The sequence below is a fragment of the Condylura cristata genome, unplaced genomic scaffold, assembly GCF_000260355.1.
Source record: "Condylura cristata isolate star-nosed mole 26May11 unplaced genomic scaffold, ConCri1.0 scaffold00037, whole genome shotgun sequence".
Lineage (NCBI taxonomy): Eukaryota > Metazoa > Chordata > Mammalia > Eulipotyphla > Talpidae > Condylura > Condylura cristata.
Genome location: NW_004567138.1, coordinates 10,201,643 through 10,228,433, shown reverse-complemented (window position 1 = coordinate 10,228,433; position 26,791 = coordinate 10,201,643). Strand labels below are relative to the sequence as shown.

Sequence of the window (26,791 nt, the reverse complement as noted above, 5' to 3'; positions counted from 1 at the left end):
CGAAAGTGACGTAAATAATGAGAAATATTTATTTTCTCACCTGACATAAAATCAAGATGTCTCAGGATTCAGGCCTGTTTTATTCAGCAGCAACACAGCAGCAGCCGCTGCCTCTCCTTTCAGCCCCACCATGCTCAGCTGCGTGGTTCTTGTCCTCATAAAATCCACACGGTTGCCCACTTGTGAACCAGGTGACTGCTGCAGCGTCTGCCAATCGCAGGCCTGGCGTCATGGTGTTGACGCCCGCAAAGAGGAGTCCACATCTCGGAATCAGGGATATCCCAGCAGGCGGGCAGGGAAGGGGCATCGGAGTGGTCTGTGTTAGTGGCTGCCAGGTCTTAAACACAGGGTGACGCTCATCCACACGCAGGCCCCGGTCACTGTAACCGTCACCCGTGTCACCATGCTGTTTCCTCCACACGTTCTCTCTTCCCTTACACCACCTGCAGTGCCTCCCGCTGCCTTTAGAAACACGACTCCTCGTGGCCTGGTGGCTGGAAAGCACCAGCCAGCCTGACCCTCCACCAGTCTTGTGCCCTCACCGTGGATTCTCTCTGCCCTGGTCACAGTCGGACCTGTGGCTTCTGTCCTGCTAGGTCAGGGACCGGGTTTTACCTTGTGTGTTCATGGCCTGCGTCGTACTGCTCTGGCAGTGAATGCTCAATGCCTGAGGTTTGATGTGAATTAATATGACACCTCTTGGGTCTGCAGGTCCGTGCTGTCAGCATCATTTCCCAAGACGGGGAGCAGAACGGTCTCATGGGCAGAGTGGATGAAGGTGTAGATGAATTTTTCACCAAGAAGGTGACCAAAATGGATTCCAAGTGAGTTCAGTATTTCACTAATAATTCCGTCTCATTCACATTTCAATTACTAACAGTTTAATTAAACTTAATATGCTAAAGCTCCTTACATGTATATGTGTGTGCATATAGAGGTCTATTTTTTTTCAAAAAAAGATTTATTTATCTGCATATAGAACTGGGGTACAGGCCAGAGGTGCAGGGGCTGTGAGAGGCTTCACCAGAGACTGAGTGGGGAGCAGGACAGGCAGATCAACAAAGTACACTGCTGAGGGGAGCAATGGGTGGGTCAGGAGAGGTCTGCCACGCCATGTGGTCACCTCCCTGGCGGGCCGGGATCGAACTCATGCTGAAGTGGCTTTAGCCTCTTAGTGCTGTGCTTTAACCCGCTGCGCCACCAGGGAGGGCCGAGGTCTATGTTTTAGCAAGTGATTTTTTGGGGGTATTTTTCATATTATCTATTTTAATGTGCAATGTGCTATCTGATGGTTTGCAAACGTCAGTTGCAACTTGGAAATTGTTAGAAATGTAATTTTTCAAATCTCTGCCCCAAACCACTGAATCAGAAATGCTAGAGGGGGCCCAGCGTTTTTTAATAAGCCTTCATCCATGTTCATGTTTGAGAATGTTTGTGCTATTCTGAACCGGACCACAAGGTGCAGCTCCCGGGGCGTTATTTCTAGGGCTTTATCACATTCACCTTGTTGTTTCTATTATGGGCCTGTGTGCGGTGGCAGGCTGAAGTAACTGTCTGACTCCTCCTTTTTCAGCTTTGAGAAACTCAGGGCCGTTATGCCGTTCCTAAATAACATGACTTTTATAGACAGAGTCCACAAGGAACAGAAGATTTAGCCTCTAAAGCATCGTCACCATTCTCGTAGATGAAGTTTCCTTAAAAAAAAAAAACAAATCATTAACGGTTGTTTCACTGGGAACCCTCCGTTTTTTTTGATGTACATCAAGTTGTTTGATCCCTCGCGAAATGCAAATCCATCCCCAAATGTGCTCTTCACCTGGATTTGTATCTGTGAAGTATTCTTCACCTTGAGATATCAGATTCAGGATTGAATTTCAACCGCACTGTTAAGCTGAGGATAAGCAGGCCGTCTTGAGCTGGCAAGGGAACCGTCCATTCTGTGGATTGATGGGCCTTATCTAGCCTCTGCAGGATGCTGAGGTGGAAGTAAGCTAAATTTTTATATCCATAACTGTATAACTTAGTGCAGGTTATAAGCTTTAGGACCCAATTATTTGTCTTCCTTGACACTGGCCTGACAGCTTGGCACACTATCCTTGGAAAAATTCTTTTCTCCTGTCCTTCAAGAACCAGCCTAGATGCTGTTTATTCTTTGAAGCTCTTTCACGCTCTCTCCTCTCCCTCCAGACCCCAATTAATTGCTTCTTTACTGCTGACTCAGTGCTGGTCCCCTCCTCACCACCCCCCCTCCACCCCACCCAGCACACATCTGTTAGAGCTCACAGAATCCTTTGAGAGTTTACTTGTTTTTAAAAAAAATGTTAATAGCACAGGGACCAGATGAACATATTCTCAAGATGAAAGCATCAAGCAATACCAAGCAACATAAGCATAATGGGGAACTCCCTTTTAATGATTTGCTTTCAAGTCTCCCTCGCTTACCAGATTAGTTTTCTTCAGAAGCAACACATAGATCTTCTTTTTCATCATAACTTGGGTGTCTGACACAGTGCCTATTAAGGTAGCATTGTGCCCCATCACCGTTGAATGAATCCATCATGGCCAGTCTCTGTATCAGTTGCTGACGCCATTGCAGACGCTGCTGACCAAGCTTTAGAAATAATGATCAGAGATGGTTAGAGTGTAAATACCTTGGACATGTGTTGTTAAACCTGCTGGGGTGTGATTTCCTCTGGTTTTAACATCACCTCTGTCTTTGATAAGCTGTGACTAAAAGGTGGGTGGATTTATTGAGGTTTGCAGATTCCATTTTCCACAAAGTTGCTGCCATAGAATTCCGTTCATGTTTGTTGCACAGAACTAGAGAACCATGACATTCCACTAAATAATGACAGAATTGGGGCCTTCCTAGTGGTGCAGGGGATAAACACAGGGCTGTCAAAAGCTGTTGCCAGCCACGACATCAGGAGCTTGATCCCCTGCTAGGACACTGACCCGCATGGCACAGCAGACTTCTTGTATCTCCCCGCTGCTCCCCTCAACAGTGTATTTCAGTCAATCTGTCTGTTCTGCTCCCCACTCTGTCGCTGCTGAATCCTCTCACCTTCCCACCCCCGTACATCTGGCCTACACCCCAGTTTTGTATGCATAAGTAGGTAGAATCTTAAAAAAAATGATGATAGAATCAACCAAGTTGTGTTTTGTTTCATGTTGTTATATAAAAGATAGCTGTCAGTTTGATAGGTGAAGGGGGTAGGCCTTGGTAAAGTCATCAAGAGGTTGAAAGTTGGAACATCAAAGTTGTACATGCTTATAATTTAAAATGTCAGCTTCTCCATAGGGCGTTTTACCAGAAAAAAAGGAGGGCAAGTCACTTGTTGGTTTCCTACCTCTTTGTCCCAGAGATAATTACTTCTATTCATTCAGTTATTTATTTTTATCCATGTTCCTTAACATTTGAAAATTTTACTGTTTTTCAGTTTCAGATAGTCACTTTTAACTGTTGATATTTTACAGAATGAGAATTTAGCTCTCAGTGTGCTTTGACCTTCTTACCCACCAAACTCCTCCACAGCTTCATTACTTATTTGCATCATAATTGATGATTAGATCCATAGTGTTTACTTCATTCTAGCCATGTAAATATTTACAGCAGAGTCATATATTCTACAATGATTACATCTCCTTCCTTACATATCTAACTTGCTTTCTCTGGAGTTAATAATTGCCCTCTTCTGCATGTGCTAATTTCTCCTAGTCAGTATTCCTTTCATTAGTGTATCCTCAAAGTCTCAGGAAAAGCTAACACATGTCCTTGCAGTTTCTTCCAGTGTTTGGTTCTACCTCTTTGGACACGTCTTTCCTGTGTCGACTGACTGACCCCAGCCCAACATGGGGCCCATCCCCTCACACCCCTCCCAGGGCTTCCCTTCACCCCATTCTGGTGTCTGCCCTATTTTTAAAGATTTATTTATTCATATGGAACTGAGATATAGGCCAGAGGTACAGGGGCGGTGAGAGGACTCACCAGAGACAGAGTGGGGAGCAGAACAGGCAGATCGACCAAGTACACTGCTGAGGGGAGCAGCGGGCGGGCCAGGAGAGGTCTGCCACACCATGTGGTCACCTCCGGGGCAGGCGGGGATCGAAGTCATGCACAAATGGCTTTATCTTCTCAGTGCTGTGCTTTAACCCGCTGCGCCACCAGGGAAGGCTCTTCATGTGATTTTAACCCATTTGCTATGTACCATCTCAGTGTGAAAAGTTATATTCTTTGTTTCTGGGATATTTCTTGAATTATTAGTTTTATAATCTCTTCCTTTTATTTATACTTTCTCCTCACCCGTTGTCCAAGCATCTCAATATTCTCTTGCTGACCCCTCTGCTAAAGCTCACTGTCTTTTCTGGTGTCTCCTAAGTGGTATGACATGTAAATAAGAGTCTGAAACTTTGTTTGGATTAAGCACCAACTGTGGGACTTTAGATGTCAGCTGATAATTTTGGAAGGCTGGAGGGGTGGGAGTGGGGGACGTCTGCCTTTTCCAGGCCCACCAACCTCAAAGAGGCAGTCATCCACCTATGTGGAGACAGTGAGGTGGTCAGGTGTTACCATGGAATATGCACTTGCCTAGCGCATTTAAGTATAAAAAATATTCTCCCTTCTGCCCCAGTCCTACCACTTACACCTCCAGGTTCTCTCTTAATGTGTCTCCATTTTCTCACTTGTGACTATGACACTAAATCTTCCACTAAATCTCATAAGCGCAGTGATTCTAATCCACTTTTCAAAGTGCTTCAGGGTGCTTGCTCGGTGAGTTATTAATCCCTATATTTACATATTGACGGGTCCCTGTGCAGCTTGAATTACTGTCACGCCAACGGGATTCATTCTCTTGGCTCACAGGAGATCTGCAGGAAGAGGCTCAGAGTGCCACGAGCTTGGCGAAGGAGGCGATGAAAAGAAAAAGCGAGATTCTCGGAAGAGTGCCTTTCTCAATTTAATCAAATCCCGCTCCAAAGCTGAGCGGCCACCAACGGTCTTGATAACAGAAGAGCCCTCGTCCCCAAAAGGGGCCGTCAGAAGTCCAGCCATGGACATACCCAGGAAGGACACAAAGCCAGCTGAGCACAACAGCAGCTCTGAACGGACAGAGGAGGTCAAAACGCCCGACTCCCTGGAGGAGGGTCAAGGGGAGGACATGGGGAAGCTGGACCGGAGTGACAGCAGGAGCAGCCCCCAGGGAGGCCGGAGGTATGGGGTCCAGGTGATGGGCAGCGGTCTGATGGCCGAGATGAAAGCCAAGCAGGAGAAGAGAGCTGCTTGTGCGCAGAAGGTAAGAGGGGAGCCCGTCTAAGGTGGCCATCTTTCTGGGTTTGCCCCTGCGTGGGTAGGAGAGGGACAGCAAAATAGCCTGTTGTCAAATAAAACTCCCCAGACAAAAGATTCATTTCCTACACGAACACATAGCACAGAGGCAGGGCCACACTCTTCCCAGAAGCCTTTGAGGCCCAAGGGACGCCATTGCCAGAGTTAAGGCTGATCCCGCCTGTCCAGAAGTGCCCTGTGTCATGGAGGTCTGTGACAGCGGGTCAGGGGAGATGCTCAGTTTGGGCAAAAGACCACACACCTGAGGGTCATTGCAGGTGAGAACTGACAGGGGGAAATAAAAATACCAAAAGTGGATTCTAATTATAGAAAGTTGGAATCTACTTTTTGGTAATTTCATCCCTTTTCTATACCTGAAAGTTCCTTTCTGTATTCCTGCATTGTAAGCCACAAGGGAAAACTAGTAAATATACTCCGTTAGAGTTAATGAAGCACTTGACCAAATGTCTCTGTTGGTGTGGAGAAAAACCTCAGTTGTTAAACGTTGCTGAGTGTCCCCCAGTCTGACTTTCTGCCTCGCTTTTTTTCTCAAGTGCTTTATAAAACCCAAGTTGTGTTTCTGTCCTTTTTACCTCTGCGTCTCCTGCAGTCACTTGAAAGACTGCACCCTTACTGTGATCAGAAGGATGCATTTCCCCATGCTTGACACAGATTTTGGTTTCTGTACATCATCCTGCTCCCTTTTACATTTGTAAAACTCGGTCCTCCAAAGGAAGAAAGATTATACGTCGATTTTATTAGACGCGTCAGAATAAAACAGTCACCCTATGAACCCTTGATTTTTCAGCACATAAACAGTAAACTCTGTAGCAGCTGTGGAAGACTGTCCTGTTGCTTCTAAACAACTGTTTTTGTTTTTTCCACTATATCCTCCTTCCTATGTGATTTCATAGCTGGTCAACATTCTTCCCAACACCTTTATTTCTAGCAGTTGCCTAGTTTCTCTCCTAAGTGACTAGTTCCCCTAGAGAGGAAGAGAGAAGGGAGCATATAGATCTACATTCTGCCACTTCAGTTAGAGAGCCTTGGCATACCCTTCCCTGGTCAGAACTCTGTGTGAGTCAGGTGCAAGGAAATGTTTAAATTTTTAAATCTGCTTTATAGAATTTCTTTCTAACAGTGAACCCACAATTTTCATACTCCTGAGCTATTTATTTGATCACTGTTTCCATCCATGAACACCTGCCTTTTGGTAGAAAGATGAAAAGTGCTGAAGGGTTTTTTCCGTGGGCTTGAGATTGGGATATAAATCTGCTCAAAGGGACAAAAATCTTTTGGTTTAGTGTTTTTAAGGCGCTAAAGATTTAGACTCATGATCTCTTAGCACCACCTAGAGACCGTTTAGAACAACAGCAGTAATACAAATTATAGGTGTTCAAGTTCAAGCCAGTACTATAAAATGAAATTTTTTTCAAAAAAAAAAATAATAATAACTTTAGGTGACTACATTCTTTTTTAAAAAAAAATTATTTATTTATTCATTCATTCATTCATTCATTCATTCATTTATGCATACAGAACTGGGGTACAGGCCAGAGGTGCAGGTAGTGAGAGATTTACCAGAGACAGAGTGGGGAGCAGAACAGGCAGATGTATAGAAACACACTGTTGAGGGGAGCAGCGGGCAGTCAGCAGAGGTCTGCTGCACCATGTGGGTCACCTCCCTGGCCGGGGGTTGAACTCGTGCTGCAGTGGCTTTGGACAGCTTCCCAGTGCTGTGCTCTAACCAGTCGGACCACCAGGGAGGGCTTTCTATGACTACACTCATTATAAATTTAGCAATATAAAAATCAGTGATCATTTAGCAATATAAGAATTGCTAAATATATGCATATGTAGTCTCTTCACACTCCTCTTGAGTGATTCTCTTTACTCACACTTCATGCTTTTTTTAAAAAAAAGAATTGAAAAGGTATTTTATTCACAAAGGCGCGTAACAGGTGTCAATGCTCATTGACTCCATCTTTCCTCCACTTAGTATTTTATCCTTGTTGTGCACAGTCACTTTGGGGAGTGATGACTACTTCAAGAAAATGTGAAAGGGAAATTTAAAAATGACTCCTTGGATTCTATTTTGATGTGGGTGAATGAACACCCCAAGGTCTGGCAGAATTTAAAAAGGTTCTTACTTGGGCTCACCTTCCTTACATGAGCCTGAAAGGGTGTCTGCTTAAATCTGTGCCCTCCGCATCTTGCTTGAGTGCCCCTCGTGCTAAAGCTGTTGAAATGTCCACATTATTGCTTTCGCCTATGCCCAGATATATGTCTCTGCCAGGACAGGCACTTGGCACTGCGGACTGGGGAGGGCACAGCCTCTGGACAGCTCAGGAATCACCATTCCTCCAGGGCCCCCTGCTGGTTCCACCCTAGAGTTGGTTCCACCCTGGAGTTGGTGGCTAGCCCCCACCGCCCACCTCCACCCTTGCCAAGTGGTCCTGGCTCTCCACCTCCAGCCCTGCCAGGGCCTCCTTTCCCTGAGCTCACTCCCACACAACGATGCCAAGCTACACACCCTTTTGAGAGCTGGTGCTGGTATCCCATTTCTTCCCAGAGACCTCCTGGCTCAGCAGCCTCACTGTTCAGGCTGAGCACCTGAACCCTCCGTAATTCCTGGGCCTGCCCTGTTCCGCCTGCTCTGTGCAGAGACCACACAGCCGCTAGCGCGAGGCTGCAGCAGATGGGTCACTGCTCTGAGTCAGATCCGAACTGCATTTCGGTTAATCCCTCCTATATCTGCAAAAACAACTGGCAGCAGATAATTTGCTTTTTACATTTGTGACATGCAGGAATCGAGCAGAAATGGACAGGATGAAGGTCAGGCTGTCTTAGGACATCTTACTTCCTGGCCTTGTCTGCCACCTGCCTTGTTTTGCAGGAGGCAGGAGATGGTGGTGGGGCATCTTTGTCAGTAGGATTCTTAGGGAGCAAATGCCAGGTTTTATTTTCTTGGTTTTTTGTATCTAAAGCTTCACTCCTTGGGGCCTCCCTGGTGGCACAAGGGGTTAAAACACGGCACTATACAGCTATCAGTAGCCACTGTAGCTTTGAGTTCCATCCCTGGCCAAGGAGCTGACCCTTCTAGTGCGGCAAACTTCTCCTGTCTCCACACTGCTCCCCTCAGCAGCATATTTCAGTGCATCTCCTGTTCTGCTCCCCACTCTGTCACAGGTGAATCCTCTCCCTGCCCTCCCCCGCCACCTCTGGCCTGTACCTCAGTTCTTGTATGCATAAATAAGTAAAATCTTAAAAAAAATAAAACTTCACACCCTGTTGGGCTTTCTGCACCAAGGAAAAGAGGGTGAACTCCAACTTGTTCAGCTACAGCTCCACCCCACGGCAATGGCATTCAGCTTCCTAGCCCTTGCTGCCCAGCATTCCTGCCCCTGAAGCTACTCTTCTTGCATGACTTCACCCCAACCAGCCCTTTGCAGTTGCTCCTTAAACAACAGCTCGGGTTGGTTCTGCGTCATTGCCGAAGAAGGGCTGGCCCATTTCAGGGACCTTGTTACCATTTTAGATACAGATAGGAAAGGTTTCCATTGCTTTTCACATTTGGTAACTGGACCCCAACCTGGACAGGGCCATGTGCCCGATGGAATGGGGTGCCCGCTGTGGGTAGCTGCAGGGCCCACACCTTTGTTCAGTCAGGAATACAGGAAATGTCACCCACCGGTGGCTTCCCTGAACCCACATCCCTCTTAGGGACCTGGCCACACTGGACCCCAGAATCCTGTTGTTACTACAGAACAGAGTGTGTCTCCACAGTGATGTCCCGACAGGTGTGCTCCAGGGAGATGGTGAACCAGGCACACTCACAGAGGCCAGAGGGCTGTATTTGGTGGTGTCTGCTAGCTGCTTTCTTTTTTTTGACTTGTCTGTAAATTAACATGCACTTTTTGGGTCGGGGCATGTGATTCTTTTTTTTTTAGAAGCTTGGGAATGAGACCATCTCCCAGGATTCCTCCAGCCTGACCTTGAGCAGCACAGAACGGCCGGATGGAGGTGGGGCAGGTAAGTCCAGCTATTTCTGTCACCCCAGTTTCAGAAATCACCTGATTGACAGGTGCAAAATAGAGCTCAGAAAGCAAGAACTGGCCTCTGTGTTACGTATTCTCAGCTTCTACCCAAAAAAATGCCCTTTGACTGACAAAAGCTCCACAGTGACCACCTCCCAGCACTGCAAACCTGTGCCTGAACCCAGCACCCTTTTCTGCTTCCCAGAGGGAAGAAACTTCCTTGAGAAGAATCCCACTGGTGGGCCTTTGGCAAGACAGGAAGGTGGGGACATGGCTGATAGTTTAAAAAATAATCCATATATGCAATGTGGAAGGTGACACTTTCCTTTGACACCAGAGAATGTTTTTCTCTTTCTGCTTGAATATCCATGAAGATCCAATGTGCTTTGCCCCCGGCTTTTCAGGTACAGATAGACTCTCAAGTACCTTAGATGGAAACCAGAAAGTCACTTACTAATGGTCACTAGGAACCTATTTGGGATGTGCTTGTGCTTACCGTTGGTATCTTCATGCAGCGAGAGTTCATACAACAAATACAGTCATATTTAGCCCCATTATTTTTTGCCAATTGGCTGGTTAATTCAGGTAGCAAAGGAGGTGGAGACAGGGACTGACAGGATATTTCTGGCCCGTATTTGCTGAATGCGAGGTTACAGCCGGAAGCCCAGACCCAGGCAAGAGCGAATGGCTTCAAATAAATCAACAGTAGCTCATCCGCCTGTGGCTGCTTATACAGCTGTACTCCAGGAGGGCTTGTCGTTGACCGCATAGTCGGGTCATCAGACCAGCAAGGCCATTGCTTTCCTACAAAGAATTTTATTTTTCCAGTCATGTTTTAAGTTGTGGTTACTGGAAGGGAAAGAGAAGGTGGGAGTAAATCTGGTAAACGGGTCCATGGTATGACCACGGCTAGCCTTGAACTTGAGTGACGGTTCCAGGCCTGAGATGCACAGGCTGATTTGCAATGTGGCACACTTGAAATATATGTAATGTTGTCATGCAGTGTTACTGCAATTGAAAATTATTTTTTAAAGAATAAGAGCATTCTGGAAGGGTGTGTTTCTGCTCTAAAACGCCCATGATGAGAAATGACAGCGGGAAAGTGCAGCAGTTGGTAGCAGACGTCTAGCCCCCAGGGGAGTCTTCCTTTCACCTTGGATGTTGACAGCCAGGTGGGTCTTCTATGCCCATTTGCATTCCAGTGCCTAAACTACACCCAGGTCTTCCAGAAAGTCGCTTCAGCGTGGGAACGCCAGAGAAGAATGCCAAAGTTGAATCCAGAGTGGAAGTGGGTTCCAGGTCCCGGAGCCCTTCGGGCACACTCACCAGCTCCAAGCCCCTGCTGCAGTCCCCCAAGCCCAGCCTGGCTGCTCGGCCCACCATCCCGCAGAAACCAAGAAGCACCTCGCGGCCGGGTAAGGTTTTGGTCACTGTCCCCCGGGTGGCCAGGTGGGGATGGCACAGAGGGTTTTAAGGGCTGTGGGTGAATGTGGGCAAAGGGGTGTCTGCAGGAAGGAGTCACAAGTCGCCTGCCCAAGGGGACACAGGAACGTGAATCGGAAAAGCACAAGTTGTTCAGTGGAATTTTAAGGGTTCAGCACTGGCGCACAGTCAGCGTGTTCATGTGGCTGGCTGCTGTTTGGGCTGAAATGCAGAGATGAGTAGGTGCAGTATAGAGGCCATTTCACCTGAAAGGTTAAAATGTTTTGCCTTTGCCCCTCTCTCCAGAAAGTTTGCTGGCTCCAGGCTGAGAGACATCTCATGATAAGAAGGAACGTAGCGATATTAGACATGGATCAGGCAGTGCCTTTTTCTCGGCTGCGACATCCTCATTTCTCTACCAAGTTTATTTTTTCCTTTCAGCTTTCTGTTCTTCTAAGAACTGTCAAACCTTCATAAAAGTAGAATGGGTACGCTAATGAACCCCTTATCACCTCTTCATTTTCTGCCCCATAAAATGAAGGCAAGGCCCTCCCTGGTGGCGCAGCGGGTTAAAGCACAGCACTAAGAAGCTAAAGCCGCTTCCGCATGAGTTCGATTCCTACCTGCCCCGGAGGTGACCACATGGCGTGGCAGACCTCTCCTGACCCGCCCGCTGCTCCCTTCAGCAGTGGACTTCGTCCATCTGCCTGTTCTGTACCCCAGTTCTGTATGCACAAATAAATAAATCTTTAAACAACAAAAATGAAGGCAAGCAAGGATGAAGATGTGGGGGGTCTGACTATGCCTGTCCTTGGGGCCTTAGCTCTGTTCCAGGCATTGTTCCAAGTGCTATATGTGGATAAACTCCCACTAGTCTCATGTTGTGAGGCCTCAGCTCAGACTAATGGGACCTTTGCTCTTTAGGGATGAATCCACTAGTTGTAGTGGAGCAAGGCAAGCCAGGTTGGGAAAGGAGAATATACCTGACTCCAGGAAAGGAGTTAGATGGAGATAGTTAAAAGGTAAGTCCAGTAGGCAGGAGTAGAGCGCATCATAGCTGTTCGGGGCGAGGCTACCCCCAGGCAGGTATACATGGGTTACATTCCAGCCCAGCAGGTGGGCTCTCTGCCTTCTCTCTCCAGGAGATTGCAGACAATCATAGTAGGATCTAAAGCTTTTCTCTGCTGCGGCCCCTGATGGTCAGTGTGGTGGCCCAGAGATTTGGACAGGACCAGCCCAGCTGCTGCTACAGACTCACAGTGACCCCTCCTGCAGCTCGCCATTCCTCTTACGTAGACTGTCTCACACATACGCCTGTTCTCCAGATGTGGAGCGTGAGGCACGGAGACACGACATCTGCTAAATCACTTACTAGTGAGTAGCAGTCAGACACAGAGGCCTCCAGGGGTACTGCTATCTGCTGAGAGGATGTGTGCTGTGAAGTGAAAAGCCCAGCTCACCATAGTCTTGCCTCAGTATGCAGGTAACTTGGATATAATGAGCAAAAGGGTAAGACCCCCTGTGCCCAAACTCAGTCTATCAGTGGATCTGCCCTCTTTTCTCTTCATGTTTCTTTTACTCACCAAGTGGGAAGCCAGCCTCTGGTCTTCACACCCCTTGGCATCTCAAGGAACCCCCACCCCAGTCTCTGGAGAGACGCCACTATAGGAAGGAACCCTCAGGTCACCTCAAGCAACCACCCCTTGAGGCAGATCACTCAGGGCTTTCTGAGTCCACTAGAACTTTCCCACAAGCCACAGCTTATGAGCCTGGGGAACAGTTTTCTCGATCAATGCAAAGTGTCTTCATAAAAGAAGGAAGAGAGAGAGTAGAAGCAAAGAAAATTATTTTTAATTTTTGCTTTTTTTTCTTTTTACTTAAATGATGAATGCTCCATCACAGTCTGGCATTTTTATCAGTGAATCTCTAGTCTGAAGTAAGGAAAGAGCACTTAGAAAGCAAACCTCATCGACTTTGGAGGGTTCTTGGCTCCCCAGGTGCTGATCCTGAATATAAAACTAGCTGGTTCCTGAAATTCTGTTGCAGAAAGCTTTAATATTAGCTTGTTTGCATGGGTTCATTTGCTTCTCAGTGCTTAGTAGGTGGAGAAGTGTGTTTACAAGCTGATGGTTTTATAGCACTTGAGAATTCAGGCATTTTCAAGTACTCATGTCCTCGCCACAGTTCTGAGAAGTGATCGAGGTAGGTAGCCATTCCTCAGAGTCTTGTCACATCCGTGGATAATAGGGTCACAGGTAGTCTACTTAAATTGCAAGTACGCGTCTGCACAACCCCAGCTGAAAGCTGGCCTGTGTGTGTGCACCCACACACACGTGCCACACGGAAAATGAGCTTGCTGGAAGTAAAGCAGAGAAAATAGAGTCAGTATGTCTTTCCACTGGAGTGACACTTCCTAGCCTCTGGAATTACTCTAGATGAGAGCTGCAGTCTTAGTCATTTTGCCAGCTTTTTTGTTTAGCAGGTCATTTCATCTGGTCATTTGTATAGTGACCACCAAAGTCCTTTCTGGTTCTACAAGTCTGAGGCTATTCCTAGTGGCCTCAGGTGGTGCTCCTGTGTGTGTGTGTGTGTGTATAATATATATGTTTAGTATACATATATATACATATAGTACACATAATCATATATATGTGTGTATGAGTATACATGGCCTTTATAGATAGGTAGATATAACAACCACTTTCCTGGATTGATAACAGATAAAGGCAGTAATTATAAATATATCTCTTTTTTTTTTAAGATTGATTTATTTATGCATACAGAACTGGGGTACAGGCCAGAGATGCAAGGGCCGTGAGAGGCTTCACCAGAGACAGAGTGGGGAGCAGAACAGGCCGACTGATAAAGTACACTGCTGAGGGGAGCAGCGGGCGGGTCAGGAGACGTCTGAAGCATCATGTGGTCACCTCTGGGGCAGGGATTGAACTCATGCAGAAGTGGCTTTAGCCACTGTGTGCTGTGCTTTAACCTGCTGCGTGACCAGGGAGGGCCTATAAGTGTATCTTTTAAGAAAATCTGACAGCCTCTATTTCAGGCAGAGGGGGACATCTAGTTTACTTAAACATCACATTTTCAGATACCTGCTCAATTTTCAATTTTCAGTTTCACAGGGTAGATTCCCATCTGCGCAGATTTGATGATCCACACATGTTAATGACTTTTCTCTCTAGGCTTATGTTTTATTTCACTGAGCAGACACATTTGGGAGAAAAGAATTCTGTGATGCTTAAAAAAAAATTATTGAGCATTTGTATTTCATGTTTTTGGAATCCAGTTTCTGTGGCTGCTTTAGTCTTGTGTTTGTGTCTTCTCAGAGGACCTCCCAGACTCTCCGTCCGGCCCTAGTTCCCCTAAAGTTGCTCTTCTTCCACCTCTCCTGAAAAAAGTTCCTTCAGACAAGGAGAGAGATGGCCAGCATAGCCCCCAACCCAATCCCAGGACATTTTCCCAGGAAGGTAAGCAACATTTGTCTGTGTTAACTTTCCCCAAGCAGAGTCATGTCAAGAGAAAGGAATTAGAAGTGAACTTCATGTCTTAGAGTTTAAGTCAGCATTGCAAATTTAAAATTTTGGAGCCAAGTAGTTCCTTGGCTCAGAAACTTGGTACACACAGAGTCATCTACGAAGGCTGAAAAGCATGACAGACAGCAATGACTAGCTGCCTCAGCCTGCCAGGAGTACTTGGTTTCTAGATTCCATCATTTCTGAGAAAAGCTTCTGCTAGCTGTCAGTTACCATTGTCTTGCTGCAGGAGTGGCCCACCCAGGCCAGACAAGACCCAGCAGCTCATTGTGCTGCTCAGCATGGGCCAGCAGCTTCTCATCCTCAGAGCCGTGGCTCCTACAGGGTTGCTTTCTGGACATCAGTGTACCCCTCTGTCCCTTAATTTCCGGAGTAGGAGCAGAGGGGAATTATGCTGGGACATGAATGCCACCTCCCAGAATCAGATCAAGGATTGCTGTCAGGCAGAGTGAGCATGTGTGGGGGGGGGGGTGGCTTTTGTCCCGACCACTTAATATACCTTTCTCCCTCCTCCCTCATTCTGTTAATGTGTACTCTTGATTTCAAGGTTCTCCCTTCATAAAGAGCCATGCAGTTGCCACCTCTAAGCCCCTTTATGAAGAAATTCTAGAGTCAGATAGGGTCTCCCGGTGTTCAGATGGCCTGAGCTTGCTTATTTCCAGTTCGATTTGTTGGATGTGTTGACCTCCGGCTCTCATGTCTCCCTGCTTTGCCTTCGTTTCTTTTATTAATGGTTTGTCTCAGGTTGAAGTTAATGGAAGTGTTTCTGAGTACTTCCTCGGTAGCTTCAGAAGTCTAATCAAAAAAAGCACCACTGCCTGCTTGCGTTTCACCATTCCAGAGATTTATTTGGTGGGGACAAGCGTTATTCAGCTGGTGGCTATCAATTAAAGAAGGTGGGGTGTTGTTTCTGAAACTGCTAAACCAGGTCTGTTGAACAGAAAAAAGAAAGCTCTGAGAGGTAACTGGCAACCTCCTGGCATTTTATTTGAAACACAGGTTTGATATGAACAGCAACAGCCTTTGGAAGTCTTGGTGTAGAAGGAGGCTTTGCTGGTGGCGAGCTAGTATGTCACCCCTGCGTGTCCCCTGCGGGAGGCAGCCCCGCCCTCCCCCGCTCCTGCTGCAGCTGCTGACTGTGTCCTCACGCACAAGGAAACTTTGCAAACGCCTGCATTCTAGAATCCTGTTGTGGAGAAATGGGAAGCGGTGGAGAGGTCGAGGTAGTGACTAGAAAGCCCATTTGTCCAGTGCAGCCCAAAACGGATTAAAGAGAAAAGTCAGAAGTTGGATGATAACTGCTTCACACTTCTGAAAAAAACGACTTCTAGCTGCCCACAGGATTAAAACAAGGCCCAGAGCAGCCTACCAAGACTTCCGGAGTGAGTGAGAATTGGAGTCCTCTGACCTCTCGATTTTGACACCTTCCTAGCTTGGCTGTTATTATTAATAATAATAATGTTAAACTTATTATTACTATTATTAAAAGTTAGCCTTGGGGTAAAGTACGAGGAGGTGCTTCAGAGTCCTGCCTTTGGGGCATTGGGATTCTAATAATAAAGAAAATAACTTTGGACACCAGGCATAGAAGCAGTGGAGCCTCAGTAGTAAAGAGAGTGAAAATGCGGGGTGCTTGCAGCCAGTCCTTTGCTGCTCTGTAAAAGGCTGTGGTCAGAAATGAATGAGTTGCCCTCCAGTGCTTTAGAGTTTCAGGGCTAGAGGTCTGATTTCCTGCCTTACTCTCTCTTAACAGCGAGTATTAGGAGTAATAGTCCATGCCTAATCTTTCCAGGTAAGGATTGAAGAGCGCTAGAGACTGTCCTCACCTACTTGAAATCAGAATAATAAATTAATCCCAGGAACCATTCTGATGGTATCATTTGGTATTGACATTGGGCTTAAAAATGTGCATAGTGTCTGAGGACAATTTGTAAATGTCCAAGGTGCGAAGGTTTTGACCTCAGTTTATTCATCAGCTCCTTCCCTAAGGTGTCCGGGAATGATAGCCATCTGGAGTCCTGTCTTTTTCCCTAGAAAACGTTCCTGCTGCGCTCATTCTGTTTTCTTGTACATTATTCATGCTGGTTACTTCATTTCCTTGTTTTGTGCCTCCCTTTGGAGTAGCGTGCCCAACTAATTTCTGAAACAGGTAAATTGCTCTGATTCTTCAAGATCATTGCATAGTGAAAGTGATTTTTCGTTATCCATCTTGGAATCAAAATGGTAACATGGGGGCCCCTTTTGGGGGGCAGACTCTGAGCTCACCTCATTTTGCACGACGTTTCCATCATGTTGGCTGTTGAATTCTGTAGATCATGCTGTATCTGCTCAGGACCAACAGGTTCCTTGAATCCTAAGTGGGGGTGGCGAAGCTGATCTTTTATTTTTAATAATCATTTTTTAATCTTCATGTCAACACCGTGATGTATTTGCTAATACAAAGGGTAAAACGGATCCCTTTTCCTCAGTAGTGCAAAGAGGAGATTATTACAAAAGACATTCAGATCATGACAGTGGCAAGCCTTCCAGTAGAGGGAAAAGATCTTCAAAACTGTACTCCACCATTGCGGAAGAGGAGGTGAATGCAATTGGGCACAGGAAGTCACAGCCAACAAATGGTTAGAGCCTTCAATTATCATCCCTCACCGACCCAACGCTTATGAACTGGCACTAACAAAAACAAACTTTAATTGAGTCACTTCTCCTCTGGGATTGGGACAGGGATTATATCGACCACTGAATTTTTTTTTTTTTTTTAAATAGCAACAGGATGGTCCTTCCATTTGGGGCAAAAAATATGGACTTAAACGTCTACAATAAATTCTTTTGAGGTGGATCAAGTTACTTGGAAGTTGTAACTGGTCCTTGCACACGTTTGTGATCGCGAAGCTGCATTTTCATATTTGAAGGTCGTGTCACCTCCTTGGTTCTTTTACTCTCCTATTAGGCTAAATTGGGATTGAATCAAAAATTCACAGAGTGAAATCATTTCCTTTCGAGAATATTCACCTGCCACTTTGTACATGCTTTTAAGAAAGGATTGATTGATGAAAAACCAGTGACTAAATGCAGACCTGTGTCTTGCTCTTCAGTGGAGATGTTCTGCTCTTTTAGTCAGGAAAAAAAGTACTAATTAACTTCTCAACCTCTAGGAACAATTTGTTCTATTTTACAGCAGCTAACTCTGTGGAACTGCTTTCATCCTGTCTTCCACTGGGCCTTGTGAATTCTGTGATGTTCTGTTCAGGTGAGAACAGTTCCAGGAGACAGAAAGGAGACAGCTTGCAAATTACCACTAATCTCCAAAGGGAAATTTAGGACAAGATTTGCTGATTCAGAGAGGAAATGGCTTTTCTGTGGTTTCTCATCCTCTCCCCAGTAAATCACTTTTTATAAATGCCTTGAAAAATCTTTGAAGGGAAATTTCAGTGTCCGGAAAGAAAAAGAATATGAAATACTCTAATGTGGCAGAGTTCCATTAAGGACTTCTTTCCCTAGAATGAGGCATTTTCCTTCCTGTAAAATTGTATCCAGTGTTAATGGAGTATATTTAGGTTCCATCTTCTTCAACTCCCCAAAAGCAAGACACTGGAAGTGATCTTATTATCAGGACACCTTTTCTTTCTTGCAGAAGGAGAAACCATGCCCAGATGTTCTTTCTCTGTTGACAGTAAACCTCTTGTGGCCCATTCTTACAGCTTAACAGCTCCATGACTTAGGACGCTTCAGGTGGGAACCGTTCTCCCAGAGGACTTAACTTGACATGATTCAGTCCTTGATGTTATAAATAAAAAGCGGCATGCAATACTGCTGGCTCAGCAACAGCAACATTTTTTGGCCAGCGCTGTGGGGTGCACCGAGTACCCGCACTTACCTGGAGGGCAGGACATACTGACGAGATGACGCGGTGGAGGCCAGTGTCAATCCTTAGCATAAAGTCAAGTCTATAAGTCGTGTAGGGATAGAACATTCTACTTGGGCCAGATAGCGCTTACCCTGAAGGAAACAGGCTGATTTGGCCCTTACTGGGAAGGTGCCTTGTCTACTTCCAGCATGGGCCAGCAGAGGTGTGGCTCCTACAGGGTTGCTCTCTGGACATGATTGTACCCATCTGTCCCTTAATTTCCAGAGTAGGAGCAGAGGGGAATTATCCTGGGACATGAAAGCCACCTCCCAGAATCAGATCAAGGATTATTGTCAGGCAGAGTGACAATAACAGTAACAGTTCCAATAACTCTTCTTTGCACTGGTGTTGCCAAGGAAAATCTGTTGCCTTCACATCAGCAAAGATGGCATAAATGAACACATAGGGCATTTATTTTCTGAAGAGAGAGTTGTTCTGAAGAGTTGTTTTAGATATTAAATAGGAAACTCAGTTTCTGCTAGTGCCTTTTTTGATAAAAGAAAAAATTTAAAAAAGGACAGGTTACGTGGAAGTTTCCAGATTTGGGAACTTTATGTTGGGGCTATGGTTTACATTGACTTCTATTACCAGATTGTTAACAGAGCAACTTTGATGTAATGCAGTCTCTGATACCACAATCAGAGACCACCCCTGTGCCATGTTGCTCATCCAGTCAGGCTTTTAGAGTGACAAAGAAGATGAAGACAGAGTGATCAACCAGCACACAGAAAAGCAAGAAAATATGTCTCTGATTTTTCCACGACCTCTTTGGCTTAAAATTCTGCACCAAAATTTAATGGGGTTAAACAGGACCATCTTGGATGTACATTTCTGCCTTCATTTCTCAAAATACTGATAGGGATCCAAAAAACAAAATTTTTTTTTACCAGAGTTTCAATTAAAGTACATTTATGTCTAATATTTTCATTTTGTTTTGTTAGTGCCGATTCCTAGTATTTGATTGACTGATTGTCTTCACTCTTGAGAACTTCGTAGCAGTCTGCTTTCTGAATAGTTCCTGGTTAACAAATAGTATTTAGCCTAGCAATTCTATTAAATCACCCTGTGTACCTTCTTACATGACTTTCAAGAGCAGCTTTGTTTCTGCAAAAACAGCTTATTTTCCTAAATCATGTCTCTGTGAAACAAACAGAAGCTATTGTTCTCAAGCATGCTGCATATTTGTATCATGTTAATTATGATTTATTGTGTGGCTATTTCCATGTTGATTTGACGGGTAAAATGTTTCTTTTGTCGCAAATATTTGTAATTGCATCTTTTGAATGTCATCTCATTTCCTCTCTGCACTTAATACTAAGCTTTGATGTATTGAGTATGTCCTATTTTCTTGAAGAAAATAGTTGGTTTGGGCTTTGTATCCATTGTGTAATATGTCCTGTTTGTACCATCTTATTCTGAAATTCCTTTTATATCTCAACTTGCTTCTTCCGTAATCCAGTTACAGCCAACAAATACTTGGCTGTGGTTTATAATCAGTAAGCCAATGCTGTGTTCTACTTTTTTCACCAGATCTAGGTTTTACTTCCCCCATATAAATTCTTCGAAGTAAATTTAACAGTTGGTTGACATTCTGACTCTTGCCAGAAGGTATCAAAAATCAAGGCCAACTTCTGAATATTATTTTAAGGTCATTATAATGGATATCAATGGAACTTAAAGTGGAGAATAGTTCAAACTATCATATGAATCTTTTATTTGGTGTGTGTATATACATATTTCAGAAGCTTTAAAATTAACATATATACATTTACGCATAAATATATATGCAAAGCCAAATGGGTTTTAAGAACCGACAGATTTCATGCTTGAGCCTCTTTGCTAATTATGGCCACTGTAGATGGTATGTGACTATACGTATGCAGTATTGGTGTTGAAGAGATTTCTTATTCACTTACTCCAGTATCTTTTATAATTTTAATGGTACTTGGAGCAATAACAAATTTGTGTCTAGATATACTCCAGCACTTTAACTGTGCAAATAAATACTTGCACTGAAAAAATGCCCTGCAACGATCTGCTTTTATTTTGTTCTTTTCTGGTTTTTAACCCTGTAAAAAGTCAAGCATTAAATTAGATTGTCTAAAAGAGAGGTTCAGGTGGGCTAGTTGAAAGCCTAAGTTGCATAAATATTTTTAAAAGATTTCTAGGGTTTTAACTTTCAGCAGATGTACTAATCTTACTTAGGCCATCCATGGAGGGGAAAACGGACCAAACCTACTTTAATGGAATTGTAATTAGTATCCTAATTAGTTTCAATCAAGTAGATGCTGCCAGAAGCCTAGAAGACAAATCTGACAAGAACTTTCCTCGACAAAGTTGTTTGTACTAGTGGGCTGGACATTTGAGCAGGCAGGGCCTGGGAAGTCCAGTGCTTTGGTTTACAAACACAACCAAGTGAATTATGAAACATTGCTTCTTTGATCTTGCTGTGCCTGGTTTCATACCTATGAGTGGTGCCTGCTTAAAATACCAAGGCCAGTGTAGCCTGGCACTGGTCTCAGGATCACATTCACACTGACCATTGGTAGAAATTGATCAATGGAAGTGAATATTTGCAGGATTTTTTTTTTAATAGTGGTACCACCATAGTGAACTGTTTTGACTGTCTTCTAGAGAGGACATGTCATTATTTGTCAGTGACTATTGGGCGAATTATAATTTTGGTTGTTGTTAATTGTCAGTATTTGCTGTGGCCTCCCTTCTCCCCAGTCCTGGAGGACTCCGAAGTCCAATGTCAGGGATTCAGAAGCATCAGCCCTTGGATAGACAGTGAAGGGTGTAGAGTTCTGCAGGATGTTGCTCACCGTTGGACTGCTCTGAATCTTAATTAGATCCACTATAAAGACCCTGGTTCTAGGGTTATTAGCTTAGTTTTTATCTGTGACACAGACATTTTTTTTTATCTCAAATCACTCCATTTTTTAGAGAGTATTCAGATATCATATCATATAATATTAACTAGATCTCAGGTTTCCAGGGAGCTAAAAAATTGAAGTTGTGGAACTTTTTGCCATCTAAGAATTAGAGTAAATGTTTACTCTGAAGACAGATGAAAAATGTACTGCCCTAATTACTTCTTCCTTCAAAACTATAGTGTTGGAAATAGATCTCTCAGTTATTTGATACAGGGAAACAATTTGCTTTAAATTTGAAATGGAATGTATGAAATTTTTTAGCAGAGCTCACAGGTTAGATAGTGTATTTTGAGAATAGATTACTGCAAACTATCTTTAAAGTGAAGATATAAATCTCTACTTCCTCTTATAGTGCATATATAAACTGACAATTTAAATGACTCTGTGTATTAATAACAAGTAGGTTTTGTGATAAAAGACAAAGCAGTTACAGGAAATCATTTGTCCCCCAAGCCTGGCTTATTAACGACTTTCAAAGAAACAGGCAATCAAGTGCATTTAATTTTTTTACCCAATACAAGCTAAAAAGTAAAATTATAATATGAATTCATTGTTTTACCCCATCTGACAATTTGCCCAAAGTTAGGGGTTAAAAAAGAAGTTTTTTTTATTAATATTTTTATAAAGAGATTTGAATGGTTGATCTTCTCAGAATTTGGAATAATTTCAGTTTAATGCAGTGAACCAAAAATTTATTGACAAAAGATATATTCTATTATGCTTACAGTTTCATGATTAGGTTCCATGAGCATTCACTTCCTGAAGCTCTGTTTAATGAGTTAAACATTTATGTAGCCAATTCCTGGCATTGATTGTATAGCATAATACTAAAATTAAAATGATTGGAAACATCAAATGAATCCTACTGGCTTTCCAGAACTGTGTTCCTGGTTGGGTCATTTGAACCTCTGTGTGATGGAGGTAACGGCACTCTTCATTCAAGCCACACAACGTATGTGTGTTTAATAGTTTCAGCAGGAGCAGCATCTGCACAATAAATGAGATGAGTTATATATTAAATAATCCTTAGTAGCCATAAGGGAGTATGGCATTTGAACCATTTCCCAACCTTTTTATACTACAAGGTAGCAGTGAAGCAATGAGCTAATTGGAAAGAACGTCAGGAAGGTGGAAGGGAAAGCGAGAGAGATCTGTAGTGTAATTCCTGGTTCAAACTTTTTTAAAATCGACCTTAGAAGGTAGTTGTGAGGAGTTGCTTTAACAAAACAGAGATTACTTGTTCAGGCCTATCGCCAGGGTTCTGTTCCAATAATTATTCTCCCATCATTGCTTTGGAAAGTGTCAGTGGACCTTTTATATATATAGAGATAATCAGAACAAGCAGCAGTAAATGCAGTTCTTTTACCTGAAGGTTCATTTCAAAAGAATTAAAAATACCATAGCAATAAACTATTACAATTAAAAAAAAAATCCTATGTGCAGGGGGAAAAAATACCATACGAGTATTAGTTGATTTTCACAAGACTATTCATTTCCTAGAGCATGAAACTGAGGTTGGCTGAGATACAGGAAGGTCTGACAAAGACCGTTAGGGCCATTCCTTGTATCTTGTGCCCAAAGCAGGGAAGGCCAGCCCTTAGTCATCTCTGAAAGGCATCAAGTGGAACATCTGTCCAGTAGTGATACCTTAGGGCTGAGTGTGCCCCACAGAGATGGGCTTCCCCTAGATGTGTATAACTTTGGCACATAAATTATTTCAACAGAGGCTCCTGCAAGTTCAGTACCACTTCAGTATTCTCTTAACAACTTAGATGAATGAAAATTTAAGTATTCCTCAAGGTTAGAATTTTTACCATAAACAAATTTTCTGTCACAGAAACCTACCTATAGGGCAGAGTAAACTACAGTCACAGAGTAGCTGGTCTTTCTCAAAGGCGTCATCCTTTCCACTCTTCCCTCATTGATATTCCAGGCTCCTGTCCCATCCCTTGTCTTGGGATATATACCCTCATTTTGCCCAATTGACTTTAAAATCTGTGTCCATGTAGACGCTCCAGACACATGTAATAAAGTTTGTTCTTTTCTCCTACTAACCTGTCTGGTGTTAATTTGATTGCTCAAAAGCCTGAGAAAAAAACAGAGGTTTCTTGTGTGGGGGATTTCTTCTCTTCCTCTACACTCTGTTCCCCCTGCTGTGTAAGGGAGCAGCTTGACCGAGGAGTCACCTGACACAGGTGTGCTTCTCCTGCCTGGCATCTCCTTTCACCTCAGGTTCTTGACCACATCTATGAGAGGCTCATCCTCCCTCTCATAGACTGAGGTTCTTTTTATGTTTCCTTGTTTGTTTTGTTGGTTTGTTTTTAATTTCTCTCTACAGTCTCTTCGTTGTAAATTGTTTTGGGGGAAAGTTCATCCCAAACTCTTCTACTCTTTAGGGCAACTACATTTCACCCCATTATCGGTCAGGCCACTGGCATTGCCTTCCTAGTCATGTATAACAACTTGCTTCCTTTGTGTTTCAGTTTCAAGGAGAAGCTGGGGCCAGCAGGCCCAGGAGAATCAAGAACAAAAGCAGTGGTCCTCCAGTAAAGATGGCCAGCAAGGCAGCAAATCGAACGACTCTGGGGAAGAAGTGGAAAAAGATTTTATTTTTGTGTGAAGGTCACCCACGCGAAGGTCTTCATGTGCAGGGTGCTTTGTTAGCCATCAGAGAGGACGAAGGGCACATCTCTTCAGCTTCCTGGGAGCTCATCTCTTGGTGCTGTTTTCTTTTCTTTTCCCTTTTTTTTTTTAGTGGAAAACAGAAACATCCACTCCTTGGTAATCATCATGCATCTGTTTAGTCTTCCCCCACCCTTGACATTTGATTTCTAAGCATTCCTTCTTATGCCTTCAATGAATACCAGCAAGTATCTCATAGGCCCTACTTGAATTTCTCTGAGGCAGCTATAGTTCACTCTGCAGGAGGAGTTTTTTGAGGTAAATGAAGTAACTGGACACAACACTCACACAAGATCTGGCTGACCGTGGGGTACCTCGTGTGTCCCTGTGTCAAATCTGCACTTGACATGATAGAGCAATTTATTCTTGATGTATGCAATTGCACATTGTAATTATATTAACAGAGCACACTAATAAATAATTTGTATAAATTATATCTATTAGATCTTGGGTATGGTCTTTACATTCTCCCATGGGGAACTTGCTCCTTCCGGATGTGGAATTGTACATTTAAACTTGGTCGGTGACCAGGGCGACGCCATCACAAGCACAGTGAATAACCAGAGTGAAAGAGGCTGATTCCTCCATGTGCCCAGATTAATGTATATAGTAAACTGGAATGAGGTTTTATGAATATTCATGTTTTTTGAAGGGCTTTACTTTCTGTCTGCATATTAGCTTTTAATGTGTGATTTTAAGAGAGACTACTTTGACACCTGTAAAAAAATCAAAATACTGCTCTTTTTAAGACATTTCACAAATATTCACTTACATTACAGGCTGAAAGAATTTTATTCATATGTATATTTATATCAATAAAATGATTTTACAAATGGAATTTTGACCTCCAGTTACTTTTGGAAAGTAGGATTGGTTTTGGTAATGAATTTGTGTTTTGTTTCCAAAGTCCAGAATAAGCACAGTTCCCAGGTAATCGAACCTGTGACACTCAAAATAAAGGCAACCTGGTAATTTCATTGCCTGGCCTCACCTTTGGGAAAAGATGAAATTTATCAAACATAATACTCAAACTTGATCCAGCTCCACAACCTCCAAACCAGAATCATGTAAGGAATGCAAGTTTGAAGTATGAGTTGAAGAGTCCCAAACTGTGGTTTTGTGTAACGTGAGTATTTGAGTATTTCCCTTATCATGTGTCCCCCTTCCCCCACCACCACCCCCCTCCACACACACAATTGAGTGCCAGGCTTAGGCTGCATATCAGTACTTGCAAACTGAATACTTTGCTGCCACTGCCTGAGATACCCTGAGGGCTGATGGAGATAAGATTGCTCTCCCGGGTAACCCTGCTAAGTACCAAAGTAAACAGATACCTTGAATAGCTGTGAAAGTTGGAAAAACCTAGTGGGACAAAGCTGGGCCTCAGTGAGCTAACAGGCTGTGGGGAGCCTGTTAAGTATAAGCCCCCTTAAGTATAATATGCAAAACAGAGTTCTTTGGAAGGGTTATTTGCTCTACCAATGATGATCTAGAGGACTCTGAGGAGGTGACATTTGTGCAGATTCTTGAGCAATGCCTTCAAAGTGCTGGGACCTTAACTCATAAATGGATGACAACATGCCCACTAGAGTGTAGTGCGCAATCGGAGATATAGAAAGTTCTTAATGTAGAGTAGTCAAGTTCACTTTGTTGGGGGTGGCGCAAGGGCTTAAAGCACAACACTATGAAGCTCTCCGCAGCTACTGCAGCATGAGTTTGATCCCTGCCATAGCCAGACCTCTCCTGTCTTGCCTGTTGCTCCACTTCGCAGTTTTTTCAGTTGATCCGCCTATTCTGTTCCCCACTCTATCTTTACTGAATCCTCTCATCTCCCACACCTCTGGCCTGTACCCCAGTAATTGTATGCATAGATGAATCTTTAAGGAAAAAAAAAAGATCACTGCATTGTTGAGACCACACCTAAAATCTCCCTAGATTTCAGCAGAGGGGCTATTCCCAAGAGTAGAGAATAAGCCGGAGAGTAATAATCTTGGAATTAGACTCTATACTAGAAGCCTCTTGCATATTTTTAAGCAATGATGGAATAAATTGGCTGAGCAGGAAACCTTCATTTCCTGCTCAGCCAGGAAATCCTTCCAGCCGCAAGTCTGGAAGAAAAGGCAAAATCAAAGCCCAAGTGAAGACAGAGGCTGCCATTGTCAGCCTTCCCCTGGGTTTCTCACCCACCCTCCGTCTCTTTCAAGTGTCTCCTTCAGTCCCCACGTCGCCGGCACCAGCCTGGGACAGATGCAAGCACAGCTTCTCTACATCTTTGCTCCATGTACCTCCCGGCCTTTTCCTCGATCTCCTTCCTTCCAGTCTCCTCTAACTTCTCCCTGTGCAACTCCACCCTTCCTGGAGGGAAGAGCAGAGATCCCAGAACCCCCTTTTCCTGGGCATGACGTGATAATTGGAGGTACCTGTTAAGATGCCCCTGCAGGAGATGGTGTGGGGGGGGCAGGATAGTGCAGTCTCCAGGAGCCCCGTCCTCAGCTGGGCTCTCTTCACCTCTGTCCTTTGTGTGGTCTCCCCCAGTAAGTCTTCTGCAGCCTAATCCCAACTTGACATCAACTTGGAGAGCCTGGACTGACACACGCCTCCACAGCTTGTCACCATCAATCAAGTTCAAGAACACAGGCTGTGTGAAAACTATTGTATTTCTCAAAGTGTATGGGCTTTTGTGTTCTTTTCATGAATATATTTGAATTTTTATCTTCATTTATTCTGGCTGTTAAAAATAGCAGAGACTGAGTAGCTTAAACAGCCGTGTTTCCTGTTACAGTTCAGGAGGCTGGCAAGTCCAGGGTTAAGGTGCTCACAAATTTGGTGTCTGGTAAGATATTGCTGCTTAGCTCATCAATGGCCATATTTTCCTGCGTTCTCACATGGCAGAAAGGACAAAGAGGCTCGTACAAAAGCATCCATCCCAGTTTCTTCAGAAC

General features: G+C 44.0%; 1 protein-coding gene across 4 annotated transcripts in view; it reads left to right on the top strand.

The window, feature by feature from the left end:
* The window catches only part of LRRC16A (leucine rich repeat containing 16A), a 316,783-nt gene extending 292,096 nt beyond the window's left edge, over window positions 1–24,687 (top strand). For 2 of the 4 annotated variants that reach the window (XM_012732954.1, XM_012732953.1), the window contains 7 exons: window positions 712–824; window positions 4,865–5,294; window positions 9,277–9,358; window positions 10,566–10,778; window positions 14,121–14,261; window positions 16,799–16,945; window positions 23,651–24,630. In XM_012732954.1, coding sequence (XP_012588408.1) covers window positions 712–824; window positions 4,865–5,294; window positions 9,277–9,358; window positions 10,566–10,778; window positions 14,121–14,261; window positions 16,799–16,945; window positions 23,651–23,787 — 1,263 coding nt within the window. In that variant the 3' untranslated portion in view covers window positions 23,788–24,630. Of the gene's footprint in view, window positions 1–711; window positions 825–4,864; window positions 5,295–9,276; window positions 9,359–10,565; window positions 10,779–14,120; window positions 14,262–16,798; window positions 16,946–23,650 lie in introns of all 4 variants that reach the window. The other 2 variants (XM_004693329.2, XM_012732955.1) reach the window with 2 other exon arrangements.
* Window positions 24,688–26,791: the final 2,104 nt, after the last annotated feature.